This window comes from Lithobates pipiens, unplaced genomic scaffold (assembly GCF_037356315.1).
Source record: "Lithobates pipiens isolate NorthernLeopardFrog02 unplaced genomic scaffold, aLitPip1_a1.2 Scaffold_3, whole genome shotgun sequence".
Classification (NCBI taxonomy): Eukaryota; Metazoa; Chordata; class Amphibia; order Anura; family Ranidae; genus Lithobates; species Lithobates pipiens.
The window spans coordinates 272,075,134-272,099,790 of NW_027507790.1; the positions used below are offsets into that span (position 1 = coordinate 272,075,134).

Consider the following 24,657-nt stretch of genomic DNA (forward strand, 5'->3'; position numbering starts at 1 on the left):
ATAGGATTTCATGTCACCTGTGCCCAGTCTTGCCACAAAGAGGTAATCAAGCGCTGAGCAATCCTCTTATCTTTTTTCAATAAGATAAAAACTGACACACAGAGAAATAGGAGTCAGTTCTCCCCCCTTGCTGTGAGTGACAAGTGATTTATATATCTCATGCAGGAGCCTGAGGGACATTCTGTGTACTTCAGATCCCCACCTCCTTTCTTCTCCAGCTCTCCCAGGATTGGCTGCTCCACACCTCAGCGTGATTGGGCACGCTGAAGTCATGTTAGTGATCATAGCAGAACTTCAGTGTAAAAAATACACAGAAGAAAATGCACGTTTGGCAAGGGGAGTGTAGAGGTGGGCGGGGATTCTACTGACATCACGACTCCACCCACCGGGCCCAGGGCAACAGACCCACCCACAGAATCTTTTCAGTTTTTCAGGTCTAAGAACAGACAGAGGGGAGACATTAGACAGTTAAGTATAAATGCAGGAGGCGTGTATATCCTTATAAAAAAACACTATGGCAGTAGTTTGGAAAGGATGAGAGTGGGTTTACATTTACTTTAAATCACCTTTGGCTTAACAAAAAGAGCATTATTTCCAAATGGTACTCTAATAATACACACAGCCTTTGATTTCAGCAATATGTGTAGTTAGAATTCGAATGGAGTTCAATGTAAAATTGGATTTGAATTTCAGTCCTAATTTCCAAAATTTGGATTAATTTCATTACGTTATTCGAAGCATTCGGTAAAATTTGTTTATATTGTAGTATGGGTATTCGGGCATATCCAAATCTCCAAATAACGAAAAATGTGTCTAAATATTATTATTATTATTATTATTTTTATTATTATTATTATTATTATTATTATTATTATACAGGGTTTATATAGCGCCAACAGTTTGTGCAGCACTTTACAATTTGAGGGCAAACAGTACAGTACAATACAATTCAATAGAGGAGGGATCAGAGGGCCCGGCTCATTAGAGCTTACCATCTAGAAGGGAGAGTCAAGTTGAACAAAAGGTAACAGCTGTGGGGGATGATCAGATGGAGATAAGTGAAATTAAAGTTGTTAGGTGTGGTTAGGATAGGCTTCTCTGCAGAGGAGGGTTTTTTAGGGATCATCTAAAAACAGAGTAGGGGGATAATCGAACATATTGGGGTAAGGAGTTCCATAGGATTGGGGAAGCTCTGGAAAAGTCCTGGAGGCGAGCATGGGAGGAGGTGACGAGAGAGATAGAGAGCAGGAGGTCTTGAGAAGAATGAAGAGAATGATTAGGTTCGTAGTAATATTAATTTAGAAGGAAACTAACCGCACATGTCTGGTCTAATGATCTGTAGACATGTGCGATTCGTTTCGTACGAATCTCATATTCGTACAAATTTCCCTAAATTCACACGTTCGGGAGGATCCGAAATACGAATTGCCATGCGTCCGAATTTTGTACGAAATACGAACTTTTGTTTTACGAATCCGAAAGCGGAAGTCAGCACAGCACAGGGATGGTGTGAGCCCCTCATCTAACGAAAATTCGTATTTCGGATAGGAAATTCTTAAACGGAATTTCGTATTTCGGATAAAAACCAAACTTCCATCAGCATCGACTGTCATATTGAGGTATATTTTTTGCCTTTAAATTCATCGTAACGAACGTTCGTACAAGTTAACGAACCTAACGACAATTCGTATTTCGTACGAATTGAAATTGAATTTCGGACAGGAAATACGGAGTACGAATTAATTTTAATATGAACCGTAACGGAACAGAACAAAACTAATTTATTGACGGCGCCCATGTATAACGATCTGTGGGTGTCAGATGTTTGGACAGGGATCCAATTATAGTGCTCTGCCATAGATGTTTCCTGTCTGTTTGGTTGCCATTTGTATATTCCATTCTACACATTTTTCAATATTTGAATACTAACATCGCAATTATCTATTTCCTAACATTCTATCCAGATCGGTTATCGATCCACTGACCCTCGCCTGAGTGATGGAAAAATGTATCCATCTTTATTCCGTATGACACCAGACGATCGGGTCCGCTTTACAGCTATTATACAACTTTTGCAGCATTTTGGGTGGAACTGGGTTGGAATAATAACATCAGATGATGGCAGCAGTGATGACGAGTCCAGAGAACTGAGTAAGATGATGAGCCAACACGGGATCTGCATAGATTACATCACTCAACTCACTGATAATAACGCAAATGCTTTTCAGACAATTAGGATTATTAATGAATCATCGGCTAAAGTTATCATAATTTGTGGAACCTACACAACACACTTTTTTTATTTTATTTCTCGTATACCCTTTGTTATCGAAACGATCACATTTATTTTCCCGCCGACATGGAATAAACTATCCAGCTTCGATCTGGGTAGCTATGCATTAATCAACTGCAGCTTCATTTTTATTTGGGCACAAAAAATTGAAATAAAAATCAATAATTTTAAGGATGGTGTCAACTTCTCCTGCTCCTTAAATGACCCCATAATGGAAGATATTGGGCTTTTTCACTTTCACTGCCTTTCCAAAAACATATTAAAAAATAACCTTTTACAAATGTACCAACAATTTTCTGGAGAGATTTGTACAGATCTAAAAGATGTTTCAATCATATTTGACAGTTATACGGCTTTCATCTCCTATGCATACAGGGCTGTATATGTTCTGGCCAATGTTGTACATGGAATGTACATGAAGAAAGATAAATCTAAACAAAATAAATTCCAGCACAGAGTAAGTTGGATAATAAGCATTTACATTACTATATATAAACTATATATATGTATAATATCCTATCCTATATTATATAGACATGTGAACTGCTAAAAAATCTGTTCATTTTTGTTTCATTCGTATTTTGGGGTTTGTTTTTTGTTTTTTTCAGGTCATTCGTTATGATTGCAATTTGTTATTTTGAAATAAAAAATTGGATAATAAGTATTTATATTACTATGATCCTATCCTATATTATGCAGACATGTGCACTGCTGAAAAATGTGTTCATTTTTGTTTCATTCGTTTTTTGTTTTTTTTAGGTCATTCATTATAATCACAATTTGTTATTTTGAAATAAAAAAAATTGGAATTTAGGAAAAATGGGAATATGTTTCATTCATTTAGATTTGTTATTTTAATAATTTGTAAATATACGAAATGAAAAAATCTGAAAATTCAAAAATCCCCCCAAAAAAAGAATGAAAATCCCAAAATTTTAATGAAAAACCAAAAATTTGAAAATGCGAACGTTAGAAAGAACAAAAATCCGAAAAAATAAGAACGAAAATCCAAAAATTCTAAAATCTGAAATAGTAACTAACTAACTAATAATAACTACAGTATCTCACAAAAGTGAGTACATCCCTCACATTTTTGTAAATATTTCTATCTTCTCATGTGACAAGACTGAAGAAATGACACTTGTCTACAATGTAAAGTAGTGAATGTACAGCTTCTATAACAGTGTCAATTTGCTGTCCCCTCAAAATAGCTCAACACACAGCCATTAATGTCTAAACCGTTGGCAACAAAAGTGAGTACACCCCTAAGTGAAAATGTTCAAATTGGGCCCAATTAGCCATTTCCTTCCCCGGTGTCATGTGACTCATTAGTGTTACAAGGTCTCTGGTGTGAACGGGGGGCAGGTGTGTTAAGTTTGGTGTTATCGCTCTCACGCTCTCATACTGGTCACTGGCAGTTCAACATGGCACCTCATGGCAAAAAACTCTCTGAGGATCTGAAAAAAAGAATTGTTGCTCTACATAAAGATGGCCTAGGTTATAAGAAGTTTGCCAAGACCCTGAAACTGAGCTGCAGCCCGGTGGCCAAGACCATATAGCTGTTTAACAGGACAGATTCTTTTTAGAACAGGCCTCGCCATGGTCAACCAAAGAAGATGAGTGCACATGCTCAGCGTCATATCCAGAGGTTGTCTTTTGGCATTAGATGAGAATGAGTGCTGCCAGCATTGCTGCAGAGGTTGAAGGGGTGGAAGGTCAGCCTGTCAGTGCTCAGACCATACGCTGCACACTGCATAGAATTGGTCAGCATGGCTGTCATCCCAGAAGCAAACCTCTTTTAAAGATGATGCAAAAGAAAGAATGCAGTTTGCTGAAGACAAGCAGTCTAAGGACATGGATTACTGGAACCATGTCCTGTGGTCTTATGAGACCAAGATAAAGTTATTTGGTTTAGATGGTGTAAAGCGTGTGTCACAGCAACCAGGTGAGGAGTACAAAGACAAGTGTGTCTCCTTGCCTACAGTCAAGCATGGTGGTGGGAGTGTCATGGTCTGGAGCTGCATGAGTGCTGCCGGAACTGGGAAGCTACAGATCATTGAGGGAACCATGAATGCCAAAATGTACTGTGACATACTGAAGCAGAGCATGATCTCCTCCCTTTGGAGACTGGGCCACAGGGCGGTATTCCAACATGATAATGACCCCAAACACACCTCCAAGATGATGACTGCCTTACTAAAGAAGCTGAGGGTAAATGTAATGGACCCGCCAAGCATGTCTCCAGACCTTAACCCTGTTGGGCATCTGTGGAGCATCCTCAAACGAAAGGTGGAGGAGTGCAAGGTCTCTAACATCCACCGGCTCTGTGATGTCATAATGGAGGAGGGGAAGAGGACTCCAGTGGCAGCCTGTGAAGCTCTGGTGACCTCCATGCCCAAGAGGGTTAAGACATGGCTGAGAAATAATGGTGGCCACACAAAATATTGACACTTTGGGCCCAATTTGGACATTTTCACTTAGGGGTGTACTCACTTTTGTTGCCAGTGTTTTAGACATTAATGGCTGTGTGTTGAGTTATTTTGAGGGGACAGCAAATTTACCCTGTTATACAAGCTGGACATTCACAACTTTACATTGTAGAAAAGTGGCATTTCTTCAGTGTTTTCACATCAAAATATATAATAAAATATTTACAAAAAATATGAGTGGTGTACTCACTTTTGTGTGATACTGTATGTATAACTTTTAAAAGTAGAGGAAAGCTGCACCCAGTCTTCAATTAGTGCAATGCGATCTGGTCACCCCACTGACCAAATATAAGAAAAAGTCCAGAGGATCGCTGCACTTAAAATGTATTTATCCAACCAACATTCTAACAAACATTACCTGATGTGTAAGTTCATTACGTTTCGGGCTCACAAACTTACGCCCTTCTTCAGATCAAACACACAACTAAAGTCAAAGTTACTCACATGGCTTAAATACCATCATTTTACACATTTAAAATCAAGTATGTGAGTAGTAATTGATCAAATACACATTAGATCCTTTTCTTATACATCCTTATATCACATGTGGGGAAATGTTTAGCAAAGCGTAGAGCCCTCCCGTATTTCAACAGAAGCCTTCAACTCGTTTAACCACTTCAGCCTCAAAAGCATTTAACCCCTTCCTGACCAGAGCACTTTTTGCGATTCAGCACTGCGTCGTTTTAACTGACAATTGCGCGGTCATGCAATGTGGCTCCCAAACCAAATTGACATCCTTTTTCTCCCACAAATAGAGATTACTTTTGGTGGTATTTGATCACCTCTGCGATTTTTATGTTTTGCGCTATAAACAATTTTTAATTAAAAAAAAGCATTATTTTATTACTTTTTGCTATAATAAATATCCCCCAAAAATATATAAAAAAAATATTTCCCTCAGTTTAGGCTGATACGTATTTTTCTACATATGTTTGGTAAAAAAAATCACAATAAGTGTTTATTGATTGGTTTGTGCAAAAGTTATAGCGTCTACAAAATAGGGGATAGTTTTATGGCATTTTTATTAATATTTTTTTTTTTTACTAGTAATGGTGGCGATCAGTGATTTTTATCATGACTGCAACATTATGGCGGACACATCGGACAATTTTTACACATTTTTGGGACCATTGGCAGTAATACAGCAATCAATGCTATAAAATTGCATTGATTACAGTAAAAATGTGACTAGCAGTGAAGGGGTTAACCACTAGGGGCGGGGAGGGGTTAAGTGTGTCCTAGGGGAGTGTTTCTAACTGTCTGGGGGATGGGCTTGTGTGACGTGACACTGATCGCTGCTCCCGATCAGTCCTGTCACTAGGCAGAACGGAGAGATGCTGTTTACATGAGCATCTCCCCATTTTTCAGCTCCGTGACATGATCGTGTGTATCCCCACAGTGATTGAGTCTGCAGGTCCCGCGGGCACGGTCACGGAGCTTGCGGCAGGCGATGGGAAATTCTAAGTAACGTACGAGTACATTACTTTGCCCAGCCTCGCCATTCTGCCGATGTATATTTGCTCACATCAATTGGCAAGTAATCTGTCAAAAAGAAACATGTACACAATGTATCACTCTCTGGCTATTACATCAAATTAATTATCCCCTAAATAAACAAATATAAATCCAGAGCTGTATTCAACCCCTTAAGCCTTGTACACACGATCCGATTGTTGGCAAACAGAGTGTCAGACTTTTGTCCGAAGGGCGTGTGCCTAGATTTTGTCTTGCATACTAACGGCACACAATTGTCGGCCAACAAACACGAACGTAGTGACGTACTAGACGTACTACGTGGAATTTCAGCTCTTGAGTGCCACCCTTTAGGCACCTTCTGCTAATGTAATGTTTGGTGAGAATTAATTCCGAGCATGCGTGTTTGTACTTTGGACTTTTGTGTGACAGACTTGTGTACAGAGGATATAAAAATCTGACAACAGACTGGTGTCTGCTGAACATTTACTAGCCTGCCATCCAACATTTGTTGGTTGAAAATTGGACAACAATTGTCCGATGGAGCATACTAACGGTTCGGATTTTAGACAGTCTGTCATCACACAATTCCCTGCCGAAAATCCGATCATGTGTAAGAGGCCTCAGGGGTAATAGTATCAAGCAAATTAGTCCAATGTACCTTTTTCGCTTTTTTAGAATGGATTCTTGGTCACCACCCCTCCTATGTTTATTAATTCCCTCCAGTACCATCATTTTAGTTGGGAAATCAAATTTCCTGCCTCCAAAAAATGTCTCGCTAAAGGCAACTGTACCAAATTGTCTCTGATTGAATTTTTTTTTTTTTTTACATCAAGAACAAGTTTATTTAGAAATTAAATGCATAGTTTACAAAATCAGTTTGTAAACAAGAATACACATGTGTATGATTATAATATATACATATATATATATATATATATATATATATATATATAGTATATTTCCAGAGAACAACAAGGGTAAACCCATATTGCGTTTCAATCAAGTGTTGATCCTTGCCAGGGTGAGGGAGGAAAATACAAAAAGCTGTATATATGTCAGGGGTTACCACCAACTTAACAACATTAGAACTTCGGTGCTAAAGTATTAAACTCATTAGTAGAACTATGTCTTGGAGTTCAGGGTCTAGACCCAAGTGTCTCATCTCAAATCACAAGGATTAAACTTCACATCTGTTATTTAATATAGTTTGTATGAAATTGTATAGCTATTATAGATGTTTGGTTAGTAAAAAAAAAACAGAGTGGAAAGCTAGAGAAGAAAAGAAGAAAGAGAGGCAGTATTACTATGAACAGTGAGCACTTGAGGTCAAGATTCTATATCCTCAAAGCTTGTCAGTCTCGGAATTTTTCAGGTCCTTGTATGCCTTGGAGTAGCGGAATGTAATCCATGGGACCAAGTTTTATGGAACTTCACAATTTTCTCTTTTGCTTGTGCTAGTGTCTCTTCCATTGTGTAGGTTTCTGAGACCATATCTAGCCAATCATTTACGGTTGGAACTCGAGAGGAATGCCAGTGGACCATCACCAGTGCTTTGGCATCGTTGAGCAAGTGTTTAGTCAGTGAATTCTTGTAACTTTTGAGTGGGGTATTGGATATATGCAGAAGGCAGCAAGCTGCATCTAACTTAATCCTGGTGTCAGTCATTTGAAAACTCTGTAAGGGTGGCTTCAATTTTGGGTAGCAGCGCGGGGTCAGTCAGAAAATACGAGTTCAGTCTCCAACTGTTGAATTTAGGTCTCTGTGTGAGTAAGTCCATGGATAGGTCTATTGGGGCATGATCCGAAATTGATTGTATACCAATTTTAGCTTCTCTAATCAATAATAGGTCCCGTTGGGTGATGAACAAGTAGTCGATATGGGAGTACTTGTTGTGTGGCATTGAGTGGAATAGACGCCACAAGTCCACTAGCTGAAGTGACTGTAGGAGTTTTTTAATTCCTTTCAGGACTGTATATGCAACACACGATTTGCTCGTCAAAGTATCTGTTAGTGGATTTAAAGGGATGTTAAAATCTCCGCCCATGATAATACAGCCTGTGCCGAATCCCTGCAAATCTCTGACTATTTTTTGGCAAAAAGTGTTTCTTGTTGGGAAAGTACACATTTGCTAATGTAATGGGTAGGCCTCCATATGTACCTTTCAAAAAGATGAAGCATCCTTCTGGTTCTGTTAAATGGTCTGTAATGGAAAATGGTGCATCTTTACGCAAAAGTATCGATACTCCCTTTGTCTTGGCTAAATTGTTTTTGGCATGAAAGGCAGTAGTAAAAAAAAGTGTTTGTCAGTCTGGGCATCTGGCGAGTAATAAAATGAGTCTCCTGCAGGAAAACACATTTTGGCTTATATTTTTTCAGCTCCCTCAATAGGGTGGACCTCTTTTCAGGGGTGTTTAGACCTCTCACGTTGTGTGAGATCACCAAAAGTGAGTGCCCCAGTATTGAGTATGCCATCTGGGAACTTCAGAAGAAAGCAGTCCCTGTTGTAAGTTATGCGGTAAGGGATAAGTCTAAAATAATATGAGAACAACAATTAGCAATTAGATGTGTTTGAGAAGTTTTGTGATGTTTTGTGTCTTATAGTTACTGCTGGTAAGTGGAAGTACAGAGATAGTAGACAGAATAGATTGAGAAAGAAGAAGAAAAGGGAACAGCAAAGAGTAGATAGCTGTTCTTAGAGTATAATGAGGTGTAGTTATTAAACCACAGAAAGCTGAGCCCAGCTACCAGGGAGTCTGTGCAGCCTTATCCAAGCTCAGGTAGGTCACCTAAGCTCAGAAGGGCTTGGTGAGGACGTAGGTTGGTCAAAGCAGCGAAATGCGCAATCCCGGAACCTAATAAGATAATGCGTTAACCAGTAACTCAACAGTAACTCAACAGTATCAGTAACAACTAAGTTCGGTTACGCTGGGTAAGGGGAAACAAACAGCAACCAAAATATAATTATAGTCTTATCTGAAAACCAGTAAATTGAATCAACCCTGTGCAAGAGTCTTTTTTATCATCTCTGTGAACCCTGCTGCCCCGGGGCTTCCTCCACAGGCTTAAAACTTATGTGCCTTTTGGTATGAATGTTGACACGGACGTGAACGCCTTCATAAATAATTTGTGAGGGCGCTCACGTCCTTGCCTCATTCTCCTGTCCATTCTATGGATGCTCTTCAGGAAGTTAGGTGTCTCATACAGTACAATCGTGCTAGATATATTCGCGATACCTATAAAAATAATTTTACCATGTTCTTTAATGCTTTTGTTTGTAATAATGTTGAATTTCTTTTTGCCATCTGTTTACCATTGTCAGTTACTAAACGATTTGGTTTATTGTTCTGCCATATCTTTTGTGAGCTCTTCTCATTGGACCTGCGCTCTGGGCCGGCGGCTCTAAGACAATTTTGGGGCCATCTATGATGGGGTTCCTATAGCCACAATCTGACAAATATTTGACATATCCTGAGTTTGCAGTTAAGATGTAGGAGACACATGTTGTTGCGATAATTTATAAAGGAAACACACCATGCACTATTGAGTGACCTTATAGTGAAATATTGAACACTTTAGATCGCCCATCCAGTGTTATGGTCTAGATACCAACACAGACCAGCTATGTGAGTTTGGTGTATGTGGTGGATGTAGTTGTCATTAGTTCACTGGGGGCGCAGTTCTGGTTGTTGCCACTGCGAGCTATGGGTTGTGTCTTTGATTCTGTCAAATGACCCTGCACATGCGCAGGGGGTATGCGGACGGATGTAGGAAAGCGTCGGGTCTCTTGTTACGCCGCGCCGTAGGAAGCGTGGAGCCATTAGGGCGGGACCATCATAGTCACATACTGGAAGTGACCTCACGTGACGCGAACGAGGCTTGGTTGGTGCAGGTACAGCTTCCGATCGGGTGACCGGAAGTTACCGAAAACGGAAGTGGGGCATACGTCCGAGAATCAACGACCGGAAGTGAGGCATGGGTGATCCCGACGGGACGCCCTGCACACGTACCGGTCGTTCTTTCTTCTTCTTTCGATCTGCACCACTGGACAGGGCTGGTGTCCTGTATCTATAAATAAAAGAGGGATATTTTGGGGAGTTCATGTATTAAACATTAGAAGTTGGACTATTGGGCGACGCAGGACCGTAAGTCGTGTCAGAACGATAGTGAGGCTTGGATATCCGGGATGGTTACAAACCGGAAGTGGGGCTAATGACACGGTCTTGGCGTTCCATACACACTCCTTCCCCCCCCCCCCTTCTGTCATTCCTTTGGCCAGCATAAGGGTATGTATCTGTACAGTTGGGATACATGGCCCATATGACATAGTGAGACACTGGTAGTGCCTAATTTAATTCAGCTGAGTATTAGAACGGACATGACAGGTTACATATGAGGGCGGGGTGTGGGCGGGCCCAACCTTGTGGATTGACCTTTGGAATCACTGCCTGACGAATCAGACGCTGATTCCAAGACGAGGCTTGGTTTTGGCGGGAAAAGCCAGGCGCCCAGAGTGAGGCTCAGATGATTAGAGACATATAAATGGAGGTGACACAGCATGCCGCTCGTGCCCCTGGATGATGCAATTTTGTTGCGAAACGCATAGGGCTGAGCGGTGCGCTACTTATCACCTCGGTTTTGTGATGGGTTCCAGGAGAACGAGTCTGTCCGTGTGCGTCTGGCCGGCGCCACGGACTTAAGGCGCTTTTTTCTTTTACACACTTGTAAGTGTATTTTTATATTTTTATCTTAAAATAAAAAGGGTTTTACACCATTTTGAGTTTTATCTTTCCCCTATGGTTTTGATGCCCCTGGCTCTGAGTCTGTTTGGACTACTGAGTTGAGTGTCCGGGAGTGAGTTTTCTTTCCAAGAGTTCCTAAAACAGCGAAGCCAGGAAGAAATCGAGGAACCCCTTTTACCTTGTGGGTGGAAGTGATGTCCATTCCTATAAAGCCCCGTGTGACCCTCTGTAGTGGGGGGTCATTCATATCTGGTAAGCAGTAAATCTTATCGTGTGTTGGTGGTGGATTGAACACAACTGCTCCCATATTTGGATTTCCAGGAATAGTGTGGTTTTTACTCAGAGGACTTTTATTTGGTCTCACGTTAACCCCTTCTTGTTTTTTATACAGACTCATTGTTCATACACTGGGTGTTTATACTTTATATATTTATTTTTATTATAGGTGTATGTCACTGACTCTTATTATATGTGCCCATCAGCATTTGTGGGTTTTTGGGATCAGAAATTGTAATACTTATATGTTTTGTATCACGTATATGTATATACACATATAAGGTTGCTATACCCTATATAATATCTATTTCAATATTTACTTGTATATTTTGCACAAGCAGTTGGTTGTATTTACTAATATCTATTTCAACATTTACTTTTATATTATTGCACAAATAGTTGGTTGTATTTGCTTTGGTATCTATTTAGCGCGGCTTAGGCCGCGTACACACGCGGGGACTGTTCGCCCAACTTTGTCCGCTGAACAGTGTTTCGGCGGACAGTCCGCCCGTGTGTGGGCTTTCAGCGGACAGTTTCAGCGAACAGTCTGCTGAACAAAGTTTTTCGGAAATTCCGAAAAACTGTCCGCTGAAACTTGGTTTCAGCGAACAGTCCCCTCGTGTGTAGGCTTGTTCGTCAAACTAAGTTCCGCGCATGCTCAGAAAGGATTTACACGCCGAAAGTTGTAATGCAGTGTATGGGACGTCGTATTTTCCGTCCCGTCGTACGTGCCGTTCACGTCATCGCGCACGGTTTCAGCAAACTGTTCGTTCGTCGTGTGTGGGCAAGTCCGTCCATGCTAATTTTGAGCGGACTGTTCGCTGAAACTGTTTGACGGACAAAGTTGAGCGAACAGTCCCCGCGTGTGTACGCGGCCTTATGATTTTTCGTTTTCTTATTTGCATGCATGTGACATAGCGAAGCCGCAGCTGAACATCCTCACAGGAATTTCTTTACATATTTACACATTCACATATTCACATATTTTTAACCTTAGCGCAGTTATTTTCTTTTTCCTTCCTTCATGGGAGCTCAATTTTCTTTGCCAGAGGGACCTATTCCAGACATGTTCTTGTGTCATTATCAATGGCTGGAATCAACCATATGTCCCGGTTGGCCTTTGAACCCCCTAAAAGCTAAATGCATGCAGTCCCATATCCAAGGGGTAATGAGGCTACTATAGGTCCCGTAGCCAAATTTAGCTGGTTCACGCAATGTCTCTTTGGTCAGAGCGGCGTTCACTATTATGTAAAATTGTTCAGGGGACTGTGAGTCCGGCCGCCTCCTCTAGTGATGCATACAAACACTAAAAAACATGCAACAGTAAAACCTTCAGAAAAAAGTCTGCAAGTGGGCGAGAAAACCATGTGTTGATGGGAACACTTAAAGGAAGAAGGGTATTTCATCCTTGGTAATCGTACCGGGCTCTGGAGGGTTTCAGTCTAGAATTGGGTGTACCCATGTTCAAGTGGCTCCCTCTGTTGTTTTTCATTCGTTTTGAAAAACTCTTCTCGGGCGTGGAGAGGGGCGATCTTGGAGGGCTTTTGTCACCCATTGGTAGTGAAAATTCTTGGTACCACTCTGGTAGTGTTATCAAATCAATGTGCAGGGCTTCACAGAAGTCTGAGAGATCCATTGGAGTACGCAGAGTGTGTTGTTGTCCTCCCTGGGTAACAAGCAAGGCAAAGGGGAAACGCCACTTGTATCTAATTTCTTTCTCTCTGAGCACATCCAGCAGAGGGTGCAAGGCTCTGAGGTTCTTTAATGTTATCTGTGACAGATCCTGAAAAAGCATAATGGCTTCCCCCTTAAATATTATACGCTTGTTCCTTCTGTCCCTGCTTTGGAGGCAACAAATAATGTCTCTGGAGGGTGCCTTGTCAGGCTGTGTCTGGCCCTGAGCACTCTGTGTGCATGCAAAAATTCTATTTCTGTATCTTCCTGTCTTTCCAGCAGGCTATTAAATAACCTCTGAAGAGCTGGTATGATTTAGTCTGCTTCCACGGACTCAGGGATCCCCCTTACCCTAATATTGTTCCGCCGCCCCCTATTGTCCAAATCCTCCTAATGCCTTTTCATTTCGATGAAGTCAGATGAATGAGCCACCACCACTTTCTCCAGTTTTTTAAGGGCTTTGTCACTGTGTTTCCTTGCTGTTTCTACCACTGCAATCTTCTCTGTGAGGACCAGCAAGTTGGATTTGAGATCGGTAATAGCAGCAGAGACTGTGGATTTTATATCTGCCGCAAAGCGGGACATGTCCTCGTAGGTAAGGGGCTGAGAGGCTTGTGAGTGACCCCTACCTGTATCTTCCATTATGGATTGGGAGTCCTCACTGTAGTCATCTTTCTCTCCTTGCGCCCACGCCATCTTGTTCTGGCCACACCTCTCCTCTTCATAGACTATGCTCTAAAGATGTCTGTGATGTTCCTGGCTGAGACGTTCACTGTACTCCGCTGGGATCTGGAGTGAGGGGTTAGATGTGTTCTTTTGCCCATCTCAGACTCTATCTGCACAGGGAATCAGGCTTTCAGCTGTCTCTCTCCCCGCAGCTCAGGTAGTGTGCTGCCATCTCCGCTGCCCGCCAGGCCATGCCCTCCTGATTGAATATTTGTGCCTCTCTATCCTATCTTTAACTTTCTGAATGGTCTCTCCTATGTCAAGTAACTGACATGGACATTTTTTTTGCATATATTACATATAACGATTGGAAAATGTAATAACCTTTGATTTTAATATCATACCCCTTATGTGGATGGGATATACTCTTGCCTTTTATCATGGAGTTACATTGTATACATGAAAGACATGGGTATGACCCTGTATTACGGGGTCCTAAAAAAAGTTACTAATGGGCTAGAAGGGGTATATTGGTCAGATCTGACCAATTGATCCCTTAGTGTTCTACCTTTTCTACATGAGGATAAGGGGGAGCTTGAAATTCACTAATATTCGGATAATTCTCTCTTAATAAACCCCAATGTTTCTTAAGGATATTATGGATACAAAGTGAATATGGATGATACTTTATACGTACCTTTTTAACTAATGAAACTGGATAGCCTCACTTGACAAGCCTGGTTTCCATTTCATTTAGTCTTTCTTCACATTGTTGCGGATCGCTAACAATTCTTTTAACTCTATACAGCTGGCTCCTAAGTACCGAATTGAAAACCCCATGGGGGTGAAAACTCTTATAATGCAATAATTGATTATAATCAGTACTTTTTTATAAACAGATCACTCTCTATGTGTCAGAAACCATGAATCAGACCAAGACTGAAGTACAATTAAATCACACTTGTTTATTAAATAAAAATAAAAAGGTAAATAGAAAAAGCGTAGTTAAAGCATAGCCAGAGTCCAGTAACCGGATCGAGTAGTCAGCCAGGCCAGAGTTCAATAACCAGATCGGGTAATCAGCCAGGCCAGAAGTCAGGGATCCATGTAGAGCAACAGCAAGCAGGATAAGGAGCCAGAAGGGATGTCAGCAAGCCAGTCATTAAACAGAACTGCAGGAGATGGCTTCTTGTGATGTGACCAAGGCGAAGGCAGAGGGGAAGTGAGCTGGACAGCTTTAAGTAGGCAGGTCAGACGAGCATGATCAGGAAAAGCTGGTAACTGTGGAGAGAAATGAGAGCTGGCAATTAGCCGACAGCTGAGCAGCCAGCCTAGAGAAGGAAGGGCTAAGCCAGCCCTGACACTATGTTTGTACCATTTATTTTCAGCAATGTGTCCAAAAATGAAATCTCCCTATTGCTATACAAGACATTACATTTCAGACCTGGGACTAAATAATTGATATACTGATCAAACAATAAAAGGGTTCCAATGTCGCTATCCCACTCTGAAAAAATATCATCAATAAATCTGAACCACCCCTTACAGTGTTCAGTAAAACATGTATTATTATAAATAAATGAGGTCTCAATCATATTCAGAAATTTATTTTTGCGTACGTGGGTGCAACATTGGAACCCATCACTGCCCCTTTAAGCTGCAAATAATGGGTCTCTTTAAACAAAAAATAGTCCTCTTCAAGAACAATTTTAACAGCTTCCCGACCAGCCGCCGCAGTTATACTGAGGCAGGTTGGCTCCCCTTTGCGAGCCGTCATAGCTGTATGTTGGCTCTTTAAGATGCTTTAGCAGGCACCCTGGAGCCGATGATGACATGGCATGATGACCGAGGGGCATCTGCGATCACTCGTGACAGAGTGAGAACTGGGATCTGTGTGTGTAAACACACATATCCTGGTTCTCTCATGGGAGAGGAGACAGATCGTCTGCTTCTACTAAGTAGGAACACTGATCAGTCTCCTCCCCTAGTCAATCCCACCCCCTGCCACAGTTAGAACACACCTAAGGAACACAGTTAACCCATTGATCGCCCCCTAGTGTTAACCCCATCCCTACCAGTGAAATTTATGCAGTATTCAGTGGCTATTTTTTAGCTCTGATCACTGTATAAATGTCAATGGTCCCGGTGTCAAAAGTGTCCAATATGTCCGCCGCAATGTCGCAGCCCTGATAACAATTGCTGATCACTGCCATTACTAGTAAAAATAAAAATAATAATAAAAATGCCATAAATCTATCTCCTATTTTAGAGACGCTATAACTTTTGTGCAAACCAATCAATATATGCTTATTGCGATTTTTTTTTACCAAACATATGTAGAAGAATTGGCCTAAACTGAGGGAAAAAATTGTTTTGTTTTTTTTAATTTTGGATATTTATAATAGCAAAAAGTACAACACTTTGTCGTTCTTTTTCAAAATTGACACTCTTTTTTTATTTATAGCGCAAAAAATTTAAACCGCGGAGGTGATCAAATGCCATCAAAAGAAAGCTCTATTTGTGGGAAAAAAGGACATCAATTTTGTTTGAGTACAACGTCAAATGACCGCATAATTATCAGTTAAAGCGACTCAGGGCCGCATTGCAAAAAATGGCCTTGTCAGGAAGCGGCAAATCCTTCCAGGCTGAAGTGGTTAAGTAATGCATGCAGAAAATCTATTTGTTTATTATTAAAGAACTGGGACTGTACCAGCAGCAGCCAGCAGGTTTCCATACCCAGATCATGTGGAATAACAGTGTAAAGACTAGAGACGTCCCAAGTGATTATTGTTTTATATGTATGTGTATATATATATATATATATATATATATATGTATATATATATATATATATATATATATATATATATGTATATATATATATATATATATATATATATATATATATATATATATATATATATGTATATATATATATATATATATATATAATGCCTCTCTGATCAACGGCAGCTTCCCAGGGCAAACACAGCCAGGTTATCAGCTCCAGATGGCGGGCAAACACAGCACAAGTACCCGGAGATATCCGCACATGTTGAATAGAAGGAGGAAAAGGTCAGCTCCACGCCATCTGACAGAATTTTACCCGCCCCCTGAAAAAACAACTTTCTAAGATTGCGCCGGCGGACCTGCAGCTTTCACAAGTGGCGGCTTGTCTGCCTCAGCATTGTGGGCACCCACTGCCCAAAAATTGGCAAGCTCCTTCCAAAGGACAGACAACACCTCAGCCACATACACACCATCTACAAGACCAGCCAAATCAAAGCTGCGGCTATCACAGGCATAAGATCGAGGGACTGAGATAGGCCTCTCTATGCAGCCCTCACACACAAGCAAAACACTGCATAACTCAATAGCAGTGTTAAATACCACAAACCAGCCTGTGCTGGATATTACACTAAGAGAGATGCTGATGCAAAGCTCAATTCATTCAGAAATAATGAATATGATGCAACACTTCTCATCTGAAATATCCTAAATGGGAGAGTGTCCAACATAGAAACTAAAATGGGTGAAATTACATCTTCCTTTAATTACATGGTGGATGAGGAATCAAATGACATTGACTGGATGAAATGCAAGTTAGCAGACCTAGAAGACCATTCCAGAAGGAATAATGTAAAAATAAGGGAGATTGCAGAAACCATTCATCCATCTGCTTTAAGAGAATACTTCACACATCTATTGCTGGCATTCCTCCCTGATTCTCCAATAGGAGAACTTATTATAGACCACATCTAGTGCCTACCAAAACCATTGCATCTACCAGATACTATCCCACGAGACAGGTAGAAATCAAATATACAATAGCCGTCAAATTTTTAAACCTCCTCACCTATCCAGAAGGAAGACACATAATATTGGTCTGTGAAATAAATAACACCGTATATGCTTTAATGAACATCTATGCCCCAAACTCGGGCCAAATGCCATTTCAGAGGAAACTGTGGAAAAATGTGTCAAAATTACAGCAGGGCCGGGTTGTTATCTGTGGAGATTTTAAGCTTTCCCTTGATACCTCAATTGATATAAAAGGTCCTTCTCCGAGAAAAATCAGCACTACTGCCATTTTTGCATACGCATGCCTTATACGATATCTGGAGGTGTCAGCACTCCATGGAGAGACTTCATTTTTTTTTAAAACCACATCACCCATCCTCCAGAATAGACCTGTTCCTAGGAGACAAACAAACAACTACTCCAAGATTCTCTTGACTCAATAACGTAGTCAAACCATGCACCCATCTCGCTAACCCTAGGGGAAAAGCAAGAAGGCATTTCCTTCAATAACTGGTGCAATGATTCATATCTAATGTCAACCTCTGTCAACAACATTCAGATCCAAAATCAACTGAGAGACTTTTTCAATGGACAGTCAGTCAGTAATCAATTTTCAATATGTGCTTCTCACAAAGCTTATATAAGCCCTTGTACACACGGTCGGACATTTCGACAACCAAATCCGTCGGATTTTGTCCGTCGGATCTTGTCCGAAACTGTTGCATACACACGGTCGGACAAAGTTGTCGAAAAATCAGATCTTTCAGAACGTGATGACGTAATTTCATTATGACGGGACTACGTTCAGGCTAGTAGCCAATAGCTTTGATGTAGGAATTTGATCTGAGCATGCGTGGCACTTTGTCCGATCGGAATTCTCTACACATGATCGGAGTATGTCCTATCGGACCAGTTTGTCGGAAAATATTTCCAGCAAGTTTGAAAATTTGGTCCGACGGATATTCCGACGAAAACAGTCCGATGCATACCACACATAGTCGGATTATCCGACAACACGGTCCGATAGGACACATTCCGACGGATTCTCCGACCGTGTGTACAAGGGCTAAGAGTTGTTCTGATTAAACTTAGCTTCCAGGTGAAACTTCAGAGAACTCAGGAGCTGACAGAAATTCTATACACTCTAAAAAACTAAGAACCTTTAACAAAAAAGATCCAAACCCGTCAACCAACAACAAATTATTTCAGGCCAGGAGTGGCATTAGGTCTCTGCTAAATGTCAACCATGCTAAACTTATGCTAAAGACACGAGCCAACTTCTGTGCCCATGGCAACATAAATGCAATGCTAATCAAAAAATGCAGGACCAAAAATATCATATATTTTACACCCTACTCAGGGCAACAAATTGTTTCACCCTAGGGACATTGCAAATGCCTTTAACCACTTCAGCCACGCAAGATTCTACCCTATTCCTCACCAGAGCACTTTTTGCGACTCAGCACTGCGCCGGTTTAACTGACAATTGCACGGTCATGCAACATTGTACCCAAACAAAATTGACGTCCTTTTTTTCCCCGCAAATAGAGCTTTCTTTTGGTGATATTTTATCACCTCTGTGGTTTTTATTTTTTGTGTTATAAACAAAAAAAGAGTGACAATTTTGAAAAAAAACACAATATTTTTTACTTCTTGCTATAATAAATATCCCCAAAAATATATAAAAAAAAATTTCCCTCAGTTTAGGGCGATATGTATTCTTCTATATTTTTGGAAAAAATAATTCCAATAAGCGTATATAGAGTTGGTTTGCACAAAAGTTATAGCTTCTACAAAATAGGGGATAGTTTTGTGGCATTTTTATTATTATTTTTGGTTTTAGTAGGAATGGCGGAGATCTCCAATTTTTTTTGGGGGGACTGCCACATTATGGATGACATGTCAGACAATTTTGAGACATTTTTGGGACCATTGGCATTTATACAGTGATCAGTGCTATAAAAATGCATTGATTACTGTAAAAATGTTACTGGTAGGGAAGGGGTTTACCACTAGGGGGCGATAAAGGGGCTAATGGGTTCCCTAGTGTGTGTTCTAACTGCAGTGGGGAGTGGACAGTGTAGGGGAAGAGATAGATTGCTGTTTATACTTTGTATGAACAGACGATCTGTCACTTCTCCCCTCAGAGAACAAGGATCTCCGTGTGCCCAAAGCGAGCGCGGTAGCCTGGCAGTGATTGTGATCACCAAGCACTCACATTGGCTCCGTGGGCGAGCAGGGGGCAAGCGTACTAGTGGACAAAATAGGAGCCAACAAAATAGGAGCCAACAAAATATGACAGCGATTTTCGCAGCCGAGCCATGTTGCTGCAGTATAACTGTGGCGGCTGGTCTGCAAGTGGTTAAAAAATACTGTGAAACACTTTATAATTTAAAAGATGACCCCCCAGTGAAACAGCCCTCAGATCCAATAATAGCACAATGTTTAGAGTCCCTTCATCTGCCTAAACTATCTTACAACCACCTTGAGGTTCTTAATGCTCCATTCACTATCAAAGAAATCCTCCAAGTAATCTCAATTTTAGTCCCATATAGAGTTGTGCTAAATCCCAATAAAAGAAAGTGAAAATAAATGTACATTAAAAAATACATGAAATGAAAAGTCCAAGGTGTGATGAAAATATGCACACCATCCATCACCAAAAAATTGCATAATCCTTAGTTAACACCTCCAACTTCAAGGGGTGTTTGCTTACCAGCTTGCAAGGACCTCCTAAACCCAGCCAGTGCCTCTATCCATCCAGGGAAATGTTATGTTGAAACAAAGAAATCCTCCCTCAAGAAGGTTTGATCGCGGAAGATCCCCCAAAAATTGCCATAGCATAAAATGAATTCTTAAACATTTTATTTATATTAAAAAAAGGTTGCACTTACAACAAAACACTTTAAAACTCGCATCAATGGTATACAAGCCGGCTGGCTCTCTGTAGCAGCCCTTCCTTCCAGGATGTACATAACGTGCTTTGCTTTGTCAGCACGTTGCTTCATTCGTCATGTTTCGTCACTCACTGACGTCATCCTGACATCCATTGAATTAAAATGAAATTGAAATTAAATTTGTTGATATTGCATCTGTCAATAAACCTGAGCCCCTCCAGAAAATCAAGATAATGACGATGTAATGCTGTGTCAGGGCTGGTTTAGCCCTTCCTTCTCTGGGCTGGCTGCTCAGCTGTCGGTTAATTGCCAGCTCTCATCTCTCTCCACAGTTACAGAGCTGTTCCTAATCCTGCTCATTTGACCTGCCTACTTAAAGCTGTCCAGCTCACTTCATCTCTGCCTTGGTCACATCACAAGAAACCATCTCCTGTGTTCCTGTTTAAAGACTGGCTTGCTGACATCCCTTCTGGCTCCTTATCCTGCTTGCTGTTCCTCTATTACGATCCCTGACTTCTGGCCTGGCTAACTAGCCGATTTGGTTACTGAACTCTGGCCTGGCTGACTACTCGATCCGGTTACTGGACTCTGGTTATGCTTTGACTACACTTACTCTATTTACCTTTTTATTTTTTATTAATAAAAAAGTGTGATTTAATTGTACCTCGGTCTGGTTCATGATTTCTGACACCCTGCCAAGGTGAAATGTGGAAGAGATACATTGATAGAGTTTCAGAAGAGAAAATTATTTACTCCCCCAGGTTCTGGTTGGTGTAAAATGGGGCACAACTTGTCCCCATCACCACCCGCTGCACCTGGAGGTAGTGCGATAAATAAAGAGGAGTAAATTCAGGACAAACAGATAACAGATTATACCTGGAAAAATCAGTACTCCTTTATTCTTCTTTTCTACATTGAGACCCTTAGAGTGGGGTATGCTTGATTAGAGCGCTTCAACATCAATTGAAGCCAAAAGGGTATTTTTTTTTTCCTACAAATAAGTTATCCACAATTGTCAAAAGATAAATTGTGTCTTTTAAATATGAGGAGAGCCTCTCCACATTGGGATGCAAGTAATCATTCACTTAGATACTTGCCTTGTAAGACTTTGAATATACTTGTCTTATTGTCTGATAGTTTTGTGTGTTTTAGGAAGGGCGTAAAAAGTGGAGGTAACTGGAGCTTAACTACACCAGCCATGAGGACTAGCAAAGTGGTAGAAGCATTTAAAAAAAGGAAAAGCCTGGGAACACGGGGGTAGAGGGGAGAGACTGTGTTGGAGGCTGGATGTGAGAGAGGGAAAAATGTCAAACAAAACCAAAGAAAATTCCCAGCTCAACATTCCCGGCTCCCTCCAGGCTCACCTGCCCTCTATCTATCCATTATAATGCATGTGGGTCCACTGTAAAGGTTCTCAAAAATCTATAGTGTTAGGACTTCAGATAATAATGGGTTGCCGTGAAGTGGCCCTGCAACTTATGCATGTATTTGCAAATGTGTGCAAACTACACCCTGTTTTAAGGCATACTGTTAGAAAGGATCATTTGGTTGGTTGCCAGCTGGTCAGTAATTTGAACTGGGAATTTTTTTTGGCTTTGTTTGACATGTGTCACCCTTCCATGTGCTCCTTTCTGCAAAGGCCAGTTATAGGTGGGAGCAGTGGCCATTTGTTTGTACTAAGGTGGGAAAGGGAGCAGAGTGGATCCACATAGGCCCAGGCCGCATCTGGCCGAGTTGGGAAGTTTCAAAAGCCACTAGAGAAGCTTATCATCCTGAGGAGGCAGGTAGTGGAACCTGCAGGCAGATGAACCGGGTCATCACAACCTTCCCAACCATCCAGAGGAGAACATAGGGGGCTTCCGCCACACGGAAGGTCAACTTTTCGCCCTGTTGAGCTGTGGAACCAGGTAAGAGGGTTCTTAACCCACATAATGCTGCGATTACACTCAAGCCTGTTTGCATCCAGTTGCTAGAGGTTAGAACAGTTATAGTACAGGCCTATATCTTTAGGCAGAGATGCTAGAAGAAAAATAAAAATAAAGACTTTCAGTTCTGAAAGTCGGGTACCTGAACTCGAAATTGGGATGAGGGATGGAAAGGAAAGGGAAAAATAATGAACATACAAACCCCAACACCTGACTATCTACACCACCCAGTCTCTGGCAGCTTGATAGGTGATCTCTGTGATTCCTGAAACAAAACACACAAAAACAACAAAAGAAGCATAGTAAGTGTATAGTTATAGGAGGCAAAATCCCATTTCCAGCAGAAAATTTGACTCTCTCTCCAGTGTATTTGAGCTACGTGTCTATGTGCAATTGTCCAAATTTTTGTGCAAACTCCCACCATCTAGTGGAAAAAGCGACGAAATGCAAGTCCTTAATACAAGTGCTGTGGCCAGTAGATGACCTTGACATGGAGCTTTCCTCTGGTAAACCTGACACTATCTAACTAGCCCCACAGTCCTTATACTTTTTGCAAAAAAAAATAAAAAAATGTTATCAGAGAAAAAAAAACAGCAGTCTCTGTGATTACTTCACCAATAAAACCGGGGGTCTGGCAAAGTTAACGTTTTCCCCTTGGCATCCATAGTGGTAACACAATATATTTACGTCATCTTTTCGTGGCCGGAAAATGACAACTTTGTCGGAGTATATATGTCTCCCAAAGCTCCAGTGCTGAAGACACCCGGTGAAGCATTCGTACATACTAGGGGAACATCCTTGTTTCCTAAAGGGCTTTGGCACCTTCAGATAGTCCCACACATCACTGGCATACCAATGCTCTCAGTTTTGCTCAATCTCCTGCATGAGTTCCCTGGGAACATAGGGAAATTCCAAACTGTACTCTGTAGCCACCCGCTTGTTCTGCAGCTGCAGGGATCGTGCAAGCTTAGGCAGAGCTCGGACACTTCCATCCCCGGGAGGCACACAAGAGTTAAGTGATTTCTTTACCAGGTGGTAAAAGGCAATCTAATCTAAAAGGCAAGTGGTAAAAGGCAATCTATTAGGTTCGGATAGACTGACATTTTTGGGTAAAGTCTTGTTAATGGTTGTAGGGGTTCCCGCCCAAGGTGATGCACTCCCCAGATTCAAAGCTAACCTGCCATATACATTGCATGTTGCGGCCACATCGTCTGCATTGGCCCATGACATTTCTTGGGACATAGTCTCGAACAGTTCATCATCCCCTGATAGATCACACAGGGAATCTATTTCTGAGTCACGCAACTCTTCTGCTGGCAAATATCTATACACAGTCCCACTCATTACAATCTCCCCAGAGTTCTCACCTGTATCTGCAGCGGATTCCTTGAGAGCGATCACTTTCCCCCGATCCAATCCAGGCAAGTTCTGAGGTAGGCCTCTCCCATGGTCACAGGAGGCCTTCACGTACCCTACTTTCTTGTGAACAGGTGTAGGGATTTTAGTAGTAGTCGATGAAGCAGTGTCCATGATGTTCCGGAATGGCTCCTCCGGTGACGGTAGCAGCAGCATCTCCCTCCGGAACACAGGCTGTAGTAGTCGGTCTACAAGATGCAGGCCTCGCCATAGGAGCATGTGCAGTAGACTCCTCAGTGGCGATGCCAGTGGCCCAGTTCATACGATATGCATGAGGCGGCACGGGGGGTTTCTCCACTGTAAATAAGTATTCTCCGCTTTGCAGGCATCGTGCAAATGGACAGAGACTTGCGACCAGTCCCTCGTACTTGTTGCAGAGCATTCCCGGGGCCTCAACATCTCCCGTCGTATACAGTACAAAACGCCCCTGCGGTCTCAGGCGAATTCCTGTATCCGTAAGCAGAGTCCCAGGCAGTCTCACACTTGTGGCATTTCCCACTGAGAACATCCTGGATCCCATGATGGATGGTGTTCCTGGCATCCGGAACATTTTTCTTTAGCAAAGGAAAGAAATCAGACTATTCCTTCTTTCTCCTTCGACACAGTCATGTGGTGCCTCATGCAGGAAAAGAACAGGCAAGACTTCTCCCACTGGTTCCTCTGGTCACGCAACTCGTGGGATTTTCTCAACTCCGCCCACAGTCTACGTGCCAAGCAGTGGCCCGCAATTAACCCCTTGTAAAAATGGTGCAGTCCAAAAAGAAACCCTCTACTGTATAAATTCCACACAAACAGTTCTCTTTATTTGCGAGAGGTCCTGGCAAATCCCAGACTCCAGCCCCCACCTGTAGCACTAACCCCCAAAGGAGCTGCTGGTTTTATTTGGGCTTACCGTTACCTCACCTGCTTGCTTCTCTGTCTTGGGGATCCCGTGATAGATGGCCCAAAGAATGTTGAAACTGACACTGAATCCTCTTTTGGGTTATTTATTTAGAAAAACAAAGT

General features: G+C 41.6%; 1 protein-coding gene across 1 annotated transcript in view; it reads left to right on the forward strand.

Annotated features, from left to right (window-relative positions):
• The first annotated feature begins 1,973 nt into the window (after window positions 1-1,973).
• Window positions 1,974-24,657, forward strand: part of LOC143940042 (vomeronasal type-2 receptor 116-like) — a 48,832-nt gene continuing 26,148 nt past the window's right edge. The window contains exon 1 of the mRNA XM_077461090.1: window positions 1,974-2,750. Coding sequence (XP_077317216.1) covers window positions 2,007-2,750 — 744 coding nt within the window. The 5' untranslated portion in view covers window positions 1,974-2,006. The remainder of the gene's footprint in view (window positions 2,751-24,657) is intronic.